This window comes from Sceloporus occidentalis, unplaced genomic scaffold (assembly GCF_023333645.1).
Source record: "Sceloporus occidentalis isolate IW3139 unplaced genomic scaffold, rSceOcc1.0.p SCAF_3, whole genome shotgun sequence".
Taxonomy (NCBI): domain Eukaryota; kingdom Metazoa; phylum Chordata; class Lepidosauria; order Squamata; family Phrynosomatidae; genus Sceloporus; species Sceloporus occidentalis.
The window spans coordinates 62545303-62560369 of NW_028316983.1; the positions used below are offsets into that span (position 1 = coordinate 62545303).

Consider the following 15067-nt stretch of genomic DNA (forward strand, 5'->3'; position numbering starts at 1 on the left):
TGGTGTATATTTCTACAGTCTTAGGCCTGTTACAGACTGCCAAAATAAAGCTGCTTCGGGTCTCTTTGGAGGTATGCTGTTTAAATGATGCATGCAGCCTAAGAATCTGGAAGCTGCACCAAAGCTGCACTCCAGTGCTTGGGAATGGAGTGTGGCTTTGGCGCGACCTCCAGACTCTTAGGACCCATGCATCATTTAAACAGCATACCTCCAAAGAGACCCGAAGCAGCTTTATTTTGGCAGTCTATAACAGGCCTTAGTTTCTGTCCCAAGAGCCCTCATGTTCTGGTTCACTGCAATAGCTCCATTTTGAAAACTTTCTTGGAGAAGAGGAATTACTTGAGAAGCTGAGACATTTTGTTGCTAGTAACTGAGTCTAATGTACTTGTACAAAATGAAATATAGTATGAAATATCCCTGAAACAACTGTGCTTAGGAGTGGAATTGTTTAGAAAGCCACTCTTAAAAATGATTATAGAGACAGTGGACAAACATCAGGCTTTTCCTCACTCACCATCATCCACAACTGTCTCACAGCTGACCCTATGATTTCTTTCTCAGAACAGACAGGCATGAAATTTTCCTGAGGTCTTTGTCCAGTAAATTGTTTGCTTTCACTCTGTAATAATATCCAAGCTAACTGTTTGGAGAATAAGACTTTGGTCTTAATCCTGGCATCTAATGCTGATCATGATCAAAAATTTAATTTCTATGTATAATCAGTAAGGAGTTAAGTAAAGTTTCTATTTTAGAGATATGAGGGACCAAAGAGAAAAGGCTACTGGCCTGCTTGGAGGTAGATGAATAGCGCATATTTTGATAGTTCACTATGAGGAGGTTCTATAGGGGAACTGTATTTGAATACAGCCAAATTCCCCACCCCATTTCTTTCTGTACTTCTGGCTCAGTATGAGGCCCTGGTTGTCAGTCTTGGCTCATAATTTATAATTAGCAACATGTGTCTTTAAAAGGTACAATCTAATCAGAGTCCAGAAAATGAGATTCAAAATTATTTTCAAGCAGATTGGTTATTTTGAATAGAAAAGCCAAGTAGTAAATTAAAGCAGATGACAAGAAATACATAACGGATAGCTGAAAACATATACCAAGCCTGATTCCTAAGAAAAAGACAGTGCTTAAAAGAAGTAGTCATATTGCTTAGAAGACTTACATTACACCATGCATTCAAATATCCAGGGACAGCAAAGATTATGAGCAGGATCCATGCTAGGATATGGTGAGCAAGAGGTTTGCAAGTATTATCACAGTGGTTAGCGTCTTCTGAGATTATAGGTAAAAGAGTGCTACTTGTTGGAACAGTTTGTGGCCATGGCTCAGTGTGGAGGTATAATCTGGATTGCAACAGAATGTACATGAGACCAAAATGGTAGAACAGTCCAAGAATAAGAATACTAAATAGAAAAGGCCCATGGAGTGTTGGTTCACCCCACAAATTCACAGTGTCAAAATGAAGACAAAGTCAAGAAACACCAGGTGGTTTCCCAAATCCACATACTTGACTCCCATAGACTTGTTTCTCCCACCTCTTGGACATCTAAAACAGGTGGCTCTCTCAGTGAGTTAACCTTGTTCCCATTAGGAGAATTCACAGTGTTCAGTAAAAATCAGATACAAAAAGATGTTTAGTCTATGGTATCCTAGTGTTGTTGCCTTGCATGGTGCCACACTTAGTGCCAGCAATGGGAGCAAGGAGGGGTTTAGAACAGGAGACAGATCAGACTGCAAAGGCACAGTTAGACTGGATGGATGCAGGATTTGTTTTCAGAAGATAGTAGTCTCATACTTAGTGCTGAGGGTCCTCTTGGTATCCTGCTTGGGCTCTACTACCCAAGACACACTAGCATGAGACTGGGAGTCTTGGTCCACTTCGGATGGTTCCAGCTAGAAAAACATTGGAATAAAAGAACACATCAGGCAAGTTGTTCCCTCTGAAAATGTGAAGGCAGATCTGGGTACATTATGTCTAGGGTTGTTGTTTTAAATGCTTAAGTAGAGGATGTGCAGATGCAGAAATAAAGCATTTAAAATGTCACCATAAAGACACGGACCAGTTTTTTTCAGTTAACACCAGCAGAAATTTCATTTCAGCATATGAACAAATATATACTTATTTAAGCAAAATCAAATATGAGCCAAAGAGGAAATCTGGTGGCAGTTTCTGGAAGTTCAGTAAAGGGAGATAAATGAGGCATATTTATCTAGCAGAGCAATATAGCTAGTTTTTCTCTTGTGACATTATTACTTCAGGTTGCAGAACACTTTCCCTCCTAAATTTAATTTGATAGAATAAAAGCAAAACCCAGAAATTTTAACACTGAAACAATATTTTTAACTCCTCTCATGTAATGTCATGTAAGTGAAAATTAAATTGAGATAACCTATTAAAAATGTTCAAAACATAACGAAACACAGAGCAGCAAAGCTATATGGAAAGACTATGGAGATAGTCTGAAGGAGAGTTTGATTAACAGAAGGCATTCATAACCAGAGACGTGACTGCAAGAAGGGTAAAGACCTTAGCTCCTTGACTAACAGATTGCAGCGGCAGATAGGAGGGACGGTGTGTAGTACAGGTGTGACAGTAACAACAGCGATTATCGGGAGGGAGCGGCACCTGAGGAATGGGAGCAAGCACAACACAGACAACGGTAACATTAAAGGAGAACAACAAGTATAGAAAGCATGTGGGCCAGCACTCCAGTAGCTTTAGTTCCTTGTTAAGACTAACAAGAACTCTTAGTGTGACAGTGATGATGTATTTCTGCCATTTCTACAGAGCAAGCTTGAGAGAATGAGTGTGAATACATGCACACAAAAGGCAAACAAAATACAGTTGGCCCTCCACATCCACAGACTCTTTATCCACGGATTTAATCATCCATGGCTATATATAAATTCTAATAGATAATATTCTAAATTCCAAAAATAAATCCAAAAAGCAAACCTTGATTTTGACATTTTACTACACCATAGTATTTAATGGGACTTGAGCATCCACAGAGGGCCCTTGAACCAAATCCCAGCAGATATCAAGGGCCCACTGTATTCCCAGCTGAACAATACTGGAAAAGTCATTAGACACCAACTAGTGATTATCCTGTCAATACCAACACAGAAATTACTTACATTGAAACTAATACCTTTGTTTTAGGAAGGAAAAGAACTACTGTAGCTGCTTGAAACACAGTAACTCTTGGATGGAAACAACTTTATAGTATAAAAGCCCTAATGATTGTAAAAATACCATCCAGTGTCTACATAGGTTCCCATTTTATTGCAACTCAGGAATTTTGTGCACAAATCTAAGTTGGGATAGGCTGATCACCTAACAGCATTGTCTAGCTTGCATTTTACTACCTTGTTTGCAAGAATATCATGAGAGACCGTGTGAAAAGGTATGCCATTCATAAATATTGTACTCACCTGAACTAACTACAGAATCAATAATAAAAAAGCCTATCTTGGATTGCTCAGAAAGGAGGAACACATCTGTTTGCACATGCATCATGTTAAATACTAATATGAGTACATAATATGTATATTAAAATTATACATACTGCTGATTTCCTCATGCTGGCTCGAGGCTTAGGCACTGGTTTTGAAGATTTTGTTTCTATCGTTTCAGCTGTCAAAGCACCTGGAGGTTTTGATTTTTGAGCTTGGAGAGCCAGCTGGTAGGCTACTTCAAATGCTTGTCCCAATGTCAAAATGATTTCATATGTTAGATTCTTGAGAAAAGAAAGTCACACATCAGTGTCCTCTGCTTCAACAAAAAGAGCACCATACAGTATCTTAAAGATCCCTTTACTGTAGAGCTTGCAGATAAGGGCTCACTTCATATGGTGAATATTATTTCTCAGGGCCGCATCTTTATAAGCAAACCTGTATTTCTCACATGCAGTGGTGCCATTAGGGGGGTACGGCCTGCACTGGCCCTCCTGCTTCAAGGTGAGGAGGGCCAAGTGCACCCCTCCTAGCTTTGCTGCATGGCAGAGGCCTCCTCGTGAGAAGACAGAGAGGCCTAAATGTGCCTTTCCTGCCTTTGCCATGGTGGCGGAGACCTCCGTTGCCATGGAGGAGGAGAGGTCCAAGTGTGCCCTTTTGGCTGCCACCCTCCTGCAGTATCCCCCACATACACAACCTTGAGTGACACTAGGGGTGGGGATGCCACTATCCAGATAACAGGAGTAAAAGCACCAACCACTATGCACTGATGAGAAGTGGTCACTCATGGGCTTCAAGTATTTGCCAGAAGTTTGCAGTACTGACCTGGTTGACATTCAAAATGTGGCTATGGAATCACCGCTCTCCCTTTTTTGACAATGGGGAAAAAGCTCACAGTAAATCTGCCGCAGGTTTTCATAGTGTGTATGTCTGAATGAAAATAATCTGTCTTTTAAACCTGGGGAGGGGGGGAGGGACTTGACACATGTCAACTCTATGACTTTTATAAGGTTTTCTTAGGCAAGAATTCTCAGAGGTGGTTTTGCTAGTTCCTTCCTCTGAAATAAAGTCTGCAGCACATTCTATTCATTGATGGTCTGTCATCCAAGTACTAACCAGGGTTGACTCTGCTTAGCTTCCAAGATCAGACAGGATTTGGTGCTTTTGGAGTATTTAGGCAGGAGGTGGATATATTTACAAACTAAGTAAATTACAGGTACACACCCCCTAGGGTTCCTGTAACAAGCATGTTGTGTTTCACATGTCTATCTTGAAGCTATGAAAAACATATTCTCTTCTATTATTACATATCTCTTACCACATCAATGGTACTGAACACATGACAGTAGTGGTGGCTAGTCTGCAAGTCCTTGGTGATATAGGCAAATGTACAAAGATCTTCTGGGTCCTGGGCAGCACAGGAAATGTTCCGGATTTCATGTTCAGCAATAACGTTCTGCCAAACATAAGCAAACAGTGGTTTTGCTTGATATTATACCGTGAAGCTGCCTTAAAGAAATTATATTCAGAATAAAATGATTCATTTTATTAATGTATAAATTGACACAAACCACTGATTGCCATCAAGTAAATTCAGATTCTTCTAATATGTTTTCCCAGTTTGGGCACCTGTCAAAATCATAATTACTCTCTTAAACCTGAGTGGCCAAGTTGTGACCCTGGAGATGTTGCTGGTCTGCAACTCATCACTGCTCATTATTGGCAATTTCAATTAATCAGAATTGCAGCCCAACATCACAAGTTGTTCGATGACAGACTGTCTTAAGCAGGCTGTAGAATAATATGGCACAAAAGTCATCATGATAAAACATAACAGAATTTCAAAAAAACAGCCTTATAAATTAGCAACTCTACAGGTTCACCTAGCTCACCGATTTTTGAAATAGGGTCAGGTTACCTTTTTCAGGCCAGGGTCCACATTCTAATATGAGAAAAGTCTTAGGAAGTTGTTATAATTGCATTCCAGTGGCAGGTAAGGCTATTGGTGTGGAACACAGGTAAAGTAAAATGTGTGGGAACAGATGTAATTTTTAACTATTTTGATGTTTTCCCACCAAGCCTATAAAGCACAGCTCAGTTCTATGCCTATTTCCTCGGAGTAATCTCCACTGCGACAACTTTGAGCAAATGAAAAGCACAAGCCAGTTCCATACACCACCACCAGGCTGCAAATCAGAGCTTAGTTCTATAAAACAGCTTTTGGGAATTTACATAGGTCTCTTATACTGTACATTATTCCCAATCACTGATCAAACATAAAAAAAGACGTTTCTGGCAGGTTTGAGACTTCCATCCTTCAGTCGTAATCTAGCCCATGAGCCAGAGTATTCCCATTCCTAACACTTGCTAGCAGCAGCTCTACAGGCACGGTTCTTGATTTTTCTTACCTTGTTAGATGCATCTATGAACTTTACTCCCTTGTAAGTGATAGATAATATTATTGTTGGGATCTTCTTCATATGTTCCGTGGATTTCTTCACAAATGGAAAGAAAACTCATTAAAAGACATAGATAAATTGATTCTCCTTCTCATGGGTTGCAGGGGATGAACAACAAGATTTCAGAAGCCTCCAACCATATGTTTTTGTCTCACTAATACCCCATCAACTATTCTGCATATCAGTTTTAAAGAAATCTATTAAAGATCTTGACTAGCTCAAGGTGGTAGATTGTGAAACTAAGAAACTTGAAAGTTTTTCCAGTTTAGCTCTAGTTAGTATGGCCTGGGCCCTGGACAGAGTCAAAACTGGAATTCCAGAACATAAAGGTTTTTTTTTTAAAGATGGACATAGTGTATTATGTTCTATGAAGGGCACACTTACCCTCATTTTTGCACAGGCATCCTGTGTTGATTCTGTCCCTCGAAGATCTTTGATTAACATGGATCCTAAATACTGATCGGAAGAGAGAATCAGCAGTAAATGTTAACACAGCTGTTTGTATACGTTATTCCAAAGACAGAATCACTGTATCTGCCTCAAAAATTCCTTTACTTTTCTAGCCTTCTCATTAATACTCTGCATGGAAGCAACCAATTATATTTCTTTCCTTTCATTTATATGGCACCTTTCTGGAGTGTGACCTAAGGTGACTCAGAAAAATAATCAACTAAAGCATGAATAAAATGACCAGGACCACCTCTATCAAGTCTGGATTTAATTTTGATTTGTTTGCCTTCATCTAGTGCATTACTGGCAACAGATATGGCTTCAGTACTGAGATAGCTTTCTTGGAATCAAAAACACAGAGATCACGAGCCACTGAGAGGTGCAGCAGAACCAGATGTTTTGAACTTCAGTTCCCAAAATTCCTGACTGTTGACCAAGCTGCCTGAAGCTTCTGGGAAATGAAGTCCAAAATACCTGGAGGACCAAATTTTGGGAATCACTGTTCTAGATAATCTGTTTCATCCAGGAATCTCTGGAGCTGGGAAGCCACCACATGTTCTAAGATCTTAAACAGAAAAGGAACATTTGACCTATAGTTCTTGAGCATGGAAAAATTCAGAAATTATTTTTTAAAGTAATGTCCTCACCACAACATATTTTGGGTGGGATGAGAACTTCCCTTGCTACAGTGTGACATTCACCACTCCCCTTAACCATTCAGCCTGTCCCCTACTAAAGAGCAAGGAGGGGCAAAGCTCCAGTACATGTATGGTGGTTCCCACCATTCCAAAGATCCTGTCCACATCTTCAGGGAATTTTTTCTTTTTAACTTTTATTTATTTCAGTTCCATGAAGAATATTAAATCATCAACAACAAAATAATCGAACGGGTTGCCCTTGTTGCTGCCTTTGTTTTCCTTCTTGAATGGCTTTTCCAGGGCCTGGTGCAATATCTGCCTCTTCCAGAAGCTGATTGTCTTTTTGCTTCTTTTGCAGGCATGCAGAAGTCCAAAATGGGTTGATCCATGAGGCGCTTGGTGCCTTGAGTAGGATGCCTCCTAACCACACAATTACTTCTTTATTTTACATGCCACAAATGGTGAAAGTCACCAGGACTGTGCTGAGCTGCTCTAAAACACATCTGCCATCTTGGACGGTTGGCCACGCCTGTCATCCTCGGGCTATTTTTGTAAATAACTTTTCCAGTTCTGCCCTAAGCAAACAGCAATAACTAAAACAGCTGTTATCCAAATGTCAGGGGATATTTCACAGTAGAAGTTGGCTTCTGTGGAAGGCTAAGGGGCCACATAAGGGGCCAAGGAAACCTCGGATAGCTGACTGCCTACTGCATCTTCTATCTCCCCAAATCCAATTTTTTGGGCCCAAACACATATGTGTTGGGTGTCATTTCTGCTCTTTTTGAGACCTCCCTTCCCATTTTAGGCCTGGAAGAAGACTTTTCTTAACAACAGGAAGTGACTAGAAGTTGTCTTCACTTCCTATTAAAAAGGCTTCTCTTGAACTTAAAATGCCCCATGGGGTGAAGATGTGGCAAAAAATGCTCCCATAACCCGCCAGAGGTCATTTAGAATTAAAATGAGAGGGGATTCCTGAAGAACACAAAATGGCCATGGGGGCTGCATACACCCATGGATCACACTTTCTCCACCTGTTTTATAGGGACAGCCAGGATTATTCACAAGAGTAATTAATTTGTAAAAGGATCTAGAATATGCTTACATTGGCTTCATACCCACAAGACTCAAATATAAGTTTTTCTGGTTGGTGCTGCCAATGTTGGACAGGAGCATAAGGAGCAGCCAGACTTGGGGGTCTGAGCGTAAGTTTGGATTCACGGCGTTCTTCCTGAAAAAACAAGCCCCGGTTTGAATCAGAATCAGGCCACTTAGTTGGGTTTAAAGAATATGCTGAGGATGAATATTATGTAGCATCATTATCAAAACATTTCTTTATATATTTTAAAACAATGCTTCACAAAGTTAAAAGTGGTTTACACGCACCCAAACTTTCTCCTTCTCAAACATAAATGATTGGTTTCACATATTAGCAAAAAATGCACATATAAGACAATGCAGGCACTTGAAAGGACTAGGGGAAAATGTAAACTTTACAGATTTTTCAAAAACAACCATGGGAGGCAAGCTGCCGAAGTTTTGAAACTAAAAAAGCCTAACTCCTAGTCACTGCTGTCCAGACTGGTAACACAGAAAAAATGGACAGTACGATCAGTTGACCAGACCTCAGTTGGCACATGACACTCCTGCTGAAAGAACAGGAGTGCCTGCCTGTTTGCTGCCAGGCCAGATTTAAGGTTTTGTTGTCAGTTTACAAAATTCTGAAAAGTTTGGGCAGTGGTTACAGCTGTCTTCTCCTCAGAGGGAGCCAGCAGGCAGACCCAGCAACATCTTGGACTGCCTGAAGGAAGAGGCCCCTCCCTCCTCAAGTGTCACCTCGGCCTCAGAGGGAGCCAGCAGGCAGACCCAGCAACATCAGGGACTGCCTGAAGGATGAGACTTCTCCCTCCTTTAACTGTATTTTTATTGTATTAACGATTTTACTGTACACCGCTATGATCATCGCGGAATAGCGGTCTATAAATAAAACATATTATTATTATTATTATTATTATTATTATTATTATTATATACTTCATTCACTCTGTGGGTCACGTGAGGAGCTCCTCCTGACAATGTCTAAGGTCCACTCTGCAATTGTTTGGAGCAGAGCACTTAGTGTGTGGCAGCTAATATGTGAGATACTTTTCCATTAGATATTCAGCATACTCCAACTATTCTTAATTCTAGATACATGTTAAAAACACCTTTAAATCAAACTTCTCTATTTAGTATAAGCTAACATCTATTTCATGGACCATGTACTTCACTGTGCATTATGTACTGAATATATATTATGTTTTATTGGTTTGAATGCTTTGGACCTAAGCAGTATATAAATATTTCTAAATAAATAACAAAATCTTCTTTCGACTTATTTAATCACAGGACATAACACTATCCTGTTGTGTATGCACTGTCTACTAAAAAGAGCCATAGTAATCAAACCAAAGGTCTATGCAGTTCAGCATTTTTCTTGTTGTTGCTTTGTGCCTTTAAGTCATTTCTGACCCTCAGGAACCTATCATGAGGGTTTCTTGACAAGATTTGTTCAGAGAAGGTTTGCCTTTGCCTTCCTATGGGGCTGAGACAGTGTGACTTGCCCAAGGTCACCTAGGAGGTTTACATGGCCAAGTGGGACTTGAACCCTGGTAGAAGTACACCCTCCATTTCATATTGCCCAGCACTGTTGCTCAAAAATTACCTCCAGCCATCTAAACCCAGTTCCATTACACTGGCTATCTCACATGAGAGATCTTCAGTTATTTTTTCCCAGTATGCCATTGGATGCAACTGTTTCTTTCCTGGAAACTTGCCAAGGATAGACAGCCAGTTGCTCACGGATCCCCACTCTGAGTAGCACTGCACTATACCGTATAAAAGATATGACGATACACGCAACGTGAGAAAAAGTGATAAAAGATGGCTATTGCCTCATAGCCTAGCCTATTCCCACTCCCACCCACCAAGCTCTTGTGGTATCAAAGACCAGGAACATCCAGCACTAGACACTGCTTTCCCTAGTATGAAAACAGTAGTGCACTCCAGCTGTTACTTCTACAGTAGAAGTCACAGAGCCAGCAGCCATAGCTCACTGCTGTCTTTTTCCACTTCGGGAAACTGCTTATGGCTTTTATAAAATTTATCTCCTTTTCAATAAGAATTACTTTCCTACCATCATAATAAAGCATTTCACGCATGCAACATCTTACAGGGTAATAGATGAAGCTCTTAAAGTGCACAACTGTTGTGGCCCCAAGAGCTCCATGCAATACCAGTGGAGGGATTGCACAAGCATATACACATTAATATAATTAATTCAAGTGTAATTTGACTACAAGCCCCCAAATGTCCGTTTTAATTTCACTAGAATTAATTTATGTCATTCAATTTAAACTAAAATTATTACAAGAAAATCCTATTAAAGTTACTTATTCCAACTGTACATGCAAATTTTTATCCCTCCACACTTTCCAAGTAGGTAATCTATGTTTACAATGTTAATTAATATTTGTTTCTATTCACCCAATATAAATTAATTACATTAATTTTCAAAATTAATTCCCTCAGCACCCTCCCCTCCACTTCACCACCATGAATGCAAAAAGTTGTTCTTTTACTTTTTAAAACTGCATCTCTCTCTTGGTTTCAGCAACAGTCAGATGTCATCAGAGAGCAACCAGCCCTAGTGCTTGCTGACAGTCACTGACAAATCATTTTTAGGAGATGATCTGGCAGCCACTCAGAGGAGGCTCTATGGTTCCTACTCTCTGAGTGTAGCTCCTAGAGTGTTCTCCTAGAACCAGAAAATCACTTCTCAGAGGAGCAAGTGGTAATATGAAAGGTGACTGTTCATGTGTATGTGATTGTGTGTGTGTGTGATAGAGATAGAGTGTGTGTCTTAAGCCTTATGGGCTCAGAGAGCAGGGGAACTAGAAGCAAACTGGAGGGATTCATTCAGCTTTGCCACTACAGATAAGCCAGCAATGCCACATAACTCTCAGCAGCATGAATTTATTTCTTGATGGTGGTTGGACCACCATGTTTTTTTCAACAGCAATGGCTTTCACAGCAGTAGCTGGGGTCCTGGTGACTGTTGACAGTGGATTGTGACCTGAAGAGACCTTAACAATAGGCAAATATAACACATTTCAAAAAGGTAGACTTTTCTAACCTGTGCCTTGAGTCTCTCTGTTCTGGGGTAAGAAGCAGTATCATGACTGCTCTCATGTCTCTTCTTTCCAGCATCCCCCAAAGGTAACAGGAGATCTGCTGACCTCCCTGTGTAAGAGTCACTTTGGCTCAGGGGTGAGGATGTTTGAGATATTAAATCCTGGCACTGCAATCAGAAAGATAAGCATTATGATCTGTTTATCTTCAGATAGGTGAAGATTCATTAAAGGTTTTTAATAATAATATGACTATTAACACCAACACAGTCAGAAAAAAGACATTCACTGTTAATTAACCTTCATCCTGAAAATACTGCTTTCAGACAGAAGTGAAAAATACTAGAGAAAAAATGTTCTCTGAAGCACAGGTCTAGCATTTGCATCAATGGTACAGTACACACTGATCTAACAATGCATTTGAGATATTAATGCAAGTCTACTACAGAATATGAACCACGCTTTGGCTCTGTCCTATTAAGAGTGACAGCTCGCTATGACACATTATTCACTGAGAGTCTGAATCAAAGCACAGCCAGCTAACTACCTACTACATTTTAAGGTCATGAAGGAAAGAACTTCTACAACAATTCTTTCTGTAAGGAGACAATGCTCTTCGGCCTAGCATACAAAAAATGTTGTCTCAAGCCAATGGTAACAGACCTGTGTTATTTTCAGCTACAGCCTACATATCCATTGAAAAATACAATGATAATGTATGACACACACATTTGCAGACATGTCACATATAGACTATGTAGTGCTTTATGCTAGATAGTGTAGTCCATTTTTGCAGAGGTACAAGTGGTGACAGGGAAGGACAAATGGCTCTGTAGGCTTTTTTTTTCTGAAAGCCAAAACGTTTTCTTCCTTCTTGCAAGCCTTTGCGGCTGTGCCTGTTACCATATTAATCCTCCTCCTTCTTTTGGTGCCACCACCTATACAAGCGGAATTATGCTGGCCAACAAGACCTCAGCTTCAAACTTTCATTTTTAGTTGAGTACTTTTTAACAACAGTGTGTGATGTAGTCCTAAATAATAGCCTCCTTTAAAAAGGAATCATAACAAATAATAAGGATGGGGCTCTCCTTCCTCTAATATTGTTATCTATTTTATATTTTATTGTATTGTAATGAATTTTTGCTGCTGTTATTGTATTTGTATATTTGATATTGAGTTGACAGTATATATTAATAGACTTTAATATTCTTAATTTAATTGTATTTTGATTAATTTAACTGTAGTTAAGGTAAGGAGTTGAATTTTAGTTGTATATTTGCTAATGTAATTATTTATGTCATTATTTATGCATTTTTGTAAACTGCTTTGATCTGTTGGAAAAGTGATATATAAATAAAATTTATTATTATTATTATTATTATTATTATTATTATTATTATATGCTAATATGTCCATTACAAGGAGTAACTGAACTCGCTTGCTCTACAGTTATGATCTTATCTGTAGTGGATGCTCAGTTGCTTTTGCCATTATTGGAGTAAGGGATAATTGGTGCTATACAAGAATCATTCTGGTTATCCATTGACAGGAAATGGCTGGCCATTTGGGACAGTCATGACAAGGGATAAGGATGATAATGAATTCTAACTCTGAATACAGGGCGCCTGCATCATACGTGGCTTTCAGCATACACTGAAAGCCGCGCGGGGAGAATGGGCGGTGCATCCCATAGGGATGAACGGGGGGCACGCCTGCCATCACGTGCATGAGCCCCATTCATTTAAATGGGGCTCGAGCATAGGCAGTATTTGCTTTATGTGTGGGAGATTATCACTTAAACTTAATAGCCAGATATGGCTGACATGTCATATTACACATATAGAAGAAAGACGTATTCCATTTCAAAAGGATATTTGATTAACACTATTAAGCTAAAAAAGAAATCTTTCAGTGTCTTCCATGTTTATTCAAATGAATAATTTCCTTTCCAAGGCAAAAGCTAATTACAAGGGCAATTAGGAGCCGAAGGAGTTTGCACATGTATCTAGCCCAATGCACCTTGACACAAAAATCATTCTGATTATCCATTAATAGGAAATGGCTGGCCACTTGGACATTATAACAATGGATTCGGATGATAATGAGCAGTGGCATCACAAGCCTCAGATTCAAGAGTTCCAAACAACCATATTTCCCTTGAAGTGACAAGATTCAAAGGATGTGATTCCCTTGAGTAGCTTTGCCAGGGAGGCCAGGAAAAATAAATGCTGGCCTCTTCTGCTGTCAATTTTTTATTCATGAAAACAGGTGAGGGTTTGTTTACAAATATCCCTGATGTCTAGGTTAGTATATGAGAAGAATATCTTAGATTAGGTGACCATTCTATAGTAAGGTATTATCACCTCATCTGGTGTTTGCATGAACAAGGTCTCAGACACTGCTGCCTGTCAAATGTGCTGTTGCACTGACAGTTAGCTATAAATTGCTAGGCTTTTAAAACCTTATCATTTGATTAGACTTATTCATATTTCGAACAGTTTGCAATGTGTAAGATTTCCTAACAATCATTTATTAGAAATCCTGTGATTATATAATGGAACAATGGACCTGTGCATACCACCACTGTGTATCATGTAATCATGGATGATACAAGGCATTTTTGCACACATCTGAAGGCATTATGACTTCCACTTGGAAGAGGAAAAATCATGACAGCTGAGTATACATGTGCAATGTCACAAACTATTTTACAAAATGGAAGTACATACAGTACCAATGTTCCATTGTATATACAGGATTTTTGGCCAGTAATTGTGTAGGTTGAACTATGGTTTGTTCATCTGTCCTTGTACTCATTCAAAAACAGTAAGCTTTCTCAAAGTGCCAGCTATCATCCTAAATACAAGAGTTTATAGCATATGCAAACACATTATCTCTAAAAAATACAAGGCCTCTATTATTTAAGCTATGGAAAATCCTGGATTTCTGACCTTCCGTCTCCTGCCTTCTAGGGAAGAAAGGTTGGTTTGGGGTTGATTTTGGGGGGTAGGGGTGGGATGCAGAGTGGGAAACGAGAATAAAATAAGTTATGTAAAGCACATCTATTTTTTTTCTGGTGCTTCAGATGCACCTTGGGGAAAAATATCCTTGTTTAGTGTATTACATCCCAAGAATGCATCTGAGCTGTAGAACTGGACTATCAATAGAAAAAAAGAAAGTTGATAGACAATGAATAATGGAATGCTGATAGTACTGGACTAAACACTAGTCCCATGACTCTTACACAGTGGGAAATGGAGCTGCTCACATGAGCCACAGATTAAACAGGGATTTATCCATTCCACCAGAAAGGATCAACATAACAGCTATAATGTTTGAACCAAAACACAGGAAGACAAATACATTTATTTTGTATTCCCAACACCTTTTGGGATAAAAGCTCTTACTCGGGGAAAGAAACATTTTAGAAACAATTTAAATATTTCCAGTGCTTTTAAAAAGGCTGCTCTTTTAGTCTCAGCATGAGAACAGCAGGAAAAATGTTTTGGGGAATATGCTGGTTCAACTGTTCTTTTATTTGGCCATTTCCCCTCATCCTCCATCAATATATAGCAAGCCTTACAAATTAGGATTTTCTCAGAGATCATTTTTAAGGAAAAGACTGTTTATTTGAGATATAAGTATGAATACTGTACTTCCAGTCTATGATTGAAGCCCCATAGCCCCTGTTCTGAAGCACCTGTGATCATAGTAAACACAATCCAACCATTGCTAAAATCCAAAGGTGTGTGTTTAATCTCCCCCAAGAGAAGTTAAGTTCCCTTGTTAGTGACAGGAGGTTTGAAAGGATAATAAAAACCATGGATGTTAGACATAATCAGACACCAAGTCTTCTTTTAAAAAATTGAGCAGGAAATCTGAAATATAA

General features: G+C 39.3%; 1 protein-coding gene across 6 annotated transcripts in view; it reads right to left on the reverse strand.

Moving 5' to 3' along the window:
- ANKS1A (ankyrin repeat and sterile alpha motif domain containing 1A) overlaps positions 1-15067 on the reverse strand; it is a 185893-nt gene that overhangs the window by 2802 nt on the left and 168024 nt on the right. For 3 of the 6 annotated variants that reach the window (XM_089514680.1, XM_089514678.1, XM_089514677.1), the window contains exons 20-27: positions 11184-11348; positions 8115-8240; positions 6309-6380; positions 5874-5960; positions 4784-4921; positions 3579-3749; positions 2537-2635; positions 190-1902 (exon numbers count right to left, since the gene is read on the reverse strand). In XM_089514680.1, coding sequence (XP_089370806.1) covers positions 1783-1902; positions 2537-2635; positions 3579-3749; positions 4784-4921; positions 5874-5960; positions 6309-6380; positions 8115-8240; positions 11184-11348 — 978 coding nt within the window. In that variant the 3' untranslated portion in view covers positions 190-1782. Of the gene's footprint in view, positions 1-189; positions 1903-2536; positions 2636-3578; positions 3750-4783; positions 4922-5873; positions 5961-6308; positions 6381-8114; positions 8241-11183; positions 11349-15067 lie in introns of those variants that run through there. The other 3 variants (XM_089514682.1, XM_089514681.1, XR_016280435.1) reach the window with 2 other exon arrangements.